Source organism: Spermophilus citellus (genome assembly GCF_964194105.1).
Source record: "Spermophilus citellus genome assembly, chromosome: 8".
Lineage (NCBI taxonomy): Eukaryota > Metazoa > Chordata > Mammalia > Rodentia > Sciuridae > Spermophilus > Spermophilus citellus.
Window position 1 is genome coordinate 60,272,089 of NC_138189.1, and position 2,781 is coordinate 60,274,869.

At 36.0% G+C, this 2,781-nt stretch overlaps 1 protein-coding gene across 1 annotated transcript; it reads right to left on the reverse strand.

Moving 5' to 3' along the window:
- Positions 1 to 343: 343 nt before the first annotated feature.
- Positions 344 to 2,781, reverse strand: CXCL10 (C-X-C motif chemokine ligand 10). The gene is made up of 4 exons (XM_081304422.1): positions 2,662 to 2,781; positions 1,801 to 1,927; positions 1,487 to 1,576; positions 344 to 1,218 (listed from the first exon to the last, which is right to left on the reverse strand). Exons 1-4 carry the CDS (start codon positions 2,720 to 2,722, stop codon positions 1,200 to 1,202), a joined length of 297 nt encoding a protein of 98 aa, XP_081160548.1. The 5' UTR covers positions 2,723 to 2,781; the 3' UTR covers positions 344 to 1,199.

The following is a 2,781-nucleotide window of genomic DNA, read 5'->3' on the forward strand; positions in this document are numbered from 1 at the left end:
TCAACTAGGACATTAGAATAGAGTAGAAGAAACAGATCTAAGAGAGAATAAATTTGCAATGTTTTGTAATTTGAAGTCCCTATAGAATGTTCAGAGGGAGTTGTCACATAGAAACTTGGTTATAGTGGTCTGAAACAGTCCAAGGTGTCTCATACTACATTGCTTATATAGGAATCTTATATAATGGGCCTTTCAGGAGACTAAAGTTGGAGAGAATGTGGTTATTCTCCAACTTGTTTGTCTTCTACTCATCCCAGCTTCTCCAAGCCATGGATTTTCCAATATAAGCTCCTTATGAAATAAATGTTCCAGTCAGAGACCCACAAGACACTTCATCTTAGTGATAATTACTTTATTACCTTTATGGTCTTACAACAGTTATTTAATCTTTTTTAATATTTCCAGGACAGCACATCATTTTTTTTTTTAAAACCATTCAACACATTTGTCTTATATAACATGCAAAGCATATACCTAGATTTTAAAATTTCCTACTAACTCATTGGTCTGTAGTATTTAATTATACAAATTATATTATTTCATATACATTGAAAACAATATAAAAATATATCTCTAAGAACTCCTTTTACAGTCTTTCATTAAATAACAATATTTACACATAATTTCCAGACATATCCAACTTCCTGTAGGTATTTGGAATTATGTGTATGTAACCACTGAAAAAATATGAATTCCTGGGGGGGGATGGCAATAAAAACCCACGAAGTAAAGATTATTCATTAATAAGCAGATTTTATACCTTTGGTTGCATACCTTTAGTTATTTAAGATTTTGATAAATCCAGAAGTCAAAAGGATCCCTTAATAACCCTTAGCAGATAGGATAGGTGAGGAAAGTGTCAGTAGCAGGCTAGGACTTGGCACATTTGCTAGGAAGGTAGCACCTCAACATAGCTTATAGTGTAGTGCCAGGACAGAGTCATTATTAGCTAGTAATAGCTCTAATAACTATTAGTAATATAGCTAGTAATTCTTACTACTAGAGAAATTACAGCTCAGGATAATAAACCACGGGAGGTATAGCAGCTAATTTGATGACTGTCGTTGGTCACTTTTCAGGAGAACTACAAACTAGGAACAGTTAGAATTCAACATATACTCTCTGTGAGGAAGTAATAGAAATATCTTCTTTGTGGTCCATCTTTCTCAGCACTGCAGTGATTTTGCTTATCTCTGGTTTCAAGATGATCTTTTAGACCTGTAAGATGATAAAAGGAATATAAAAGTTGTATAGACTCTGGAATTAGTCTGGGTTCTGCTTAAAATACACTGAGTATATAGATAACCCAAAGATCCTCAGTTAAAGCATGAGCTTCACGTCTGAGTAAATGCAGGTAGAAAAAGGCATGATAGTAACATACGTTTAATCCAAGGGTCGCGCAGTAAAGCCCAATGCAAATATGGCTAACTTCCCAGGATTTCCATTCCCTAAAGAGCAGTTGTTCTGCAAGCAACAACAAACCTACCTTTCGATCCTAAGTGCTTTCAGTAAATTCTTGATGGCTTTAGATTCTGGATTCAGACATCTCTTCTCCCCGCTCTTTTTCATTGTGGCACTGTAGAAGTAAGTAGGAGTAAAAATATTTAAAACAATGTTGAGGCTACAAAGTAGATGGAATACACAGTTCCAAAGTCAGACATCTAAGTTTCACTGTAGATATTTTCCTCTTCTATACAATAGTGTTCATCACAAACCCTTTACTGATCTTTTGTGATAATCATCACATGTTTAAAATACTTTACAACCAGGGAGGTGACCCTCAGATGGAATTTTACTCACATGATCTCAACACGTGGACAAGATTGACTTGCAGGAATAAGTTCAAGTTTTTCTAATGATTTTGGATTAACAGGTCGATTACTAATCTGGATGCAGTTGCAGCGTGTTGTTCTTGAGAGCGGCAATCCTGCAGGAAGAGCGACAAGATGGCAGGGAAAATTAGTACAGGTCTCATAAGACATGTGGATTGGTAGTATTTAGTGGAATCCTATCCCTATATTGTTATATAGTCACTTAATCTGAGGGGGAACGTTTCCTATTGTAACACAGCTCTAAATGATATAATAGCTGATTATCTTGAAGAGGGGAATTGTAACTTGTTGATTATAAAGTCACCCTTGGGCACAGTTCATGTAATGGAGCAAGCTTAGCTAGGTAAGGAGTATCTGGGTCTTATCCTCTCCTCATTTCCTCACATTTTTTTCTATCCTCCTTTTTTTTTTGTACAAGGGATTGAATCCAGGGATGCTTAACCACCGAGCCACATTCCCAGCCCTTTTTATATATTTTATTATGAGACAGGGTCTTGCTGAGTTGCTAAGGCTGTATTTGAATTTGAGATCCTCTTGCCTCAGCCTCCTGAGTGGCTGGAATTACAGGCATGCACTACCTCGACCAGCTTCTCCCTTTTTTTTATCTTTTCCTTCACTTCCTCTATCCCTCTCTTTTTTTAAATTCTACTTGTTTCTTTTACTTCAGTCATATAAACTGTGACCAGAGGTAGTAATCTCTGCTTATTGCCCTCTCATTTTTAGAGACACACTGAAACTTGAAAATATACTATTTCTATATTGTATATAGAATTTATACCCAGTCCTGCTTTTCGATTTCATAAATTAAATATTCCTTAATATTTCTTACCTTGAGTTCCACTGAGAGTAAGAAATATGAGGCAGAAAATAAAAACAGCACTTTGGTTCATGGTGCAGAGACCAGAGGTTCCTCTGTAGTAGGCTCAGAAAGTTTAAGCAGTTGAGGAGT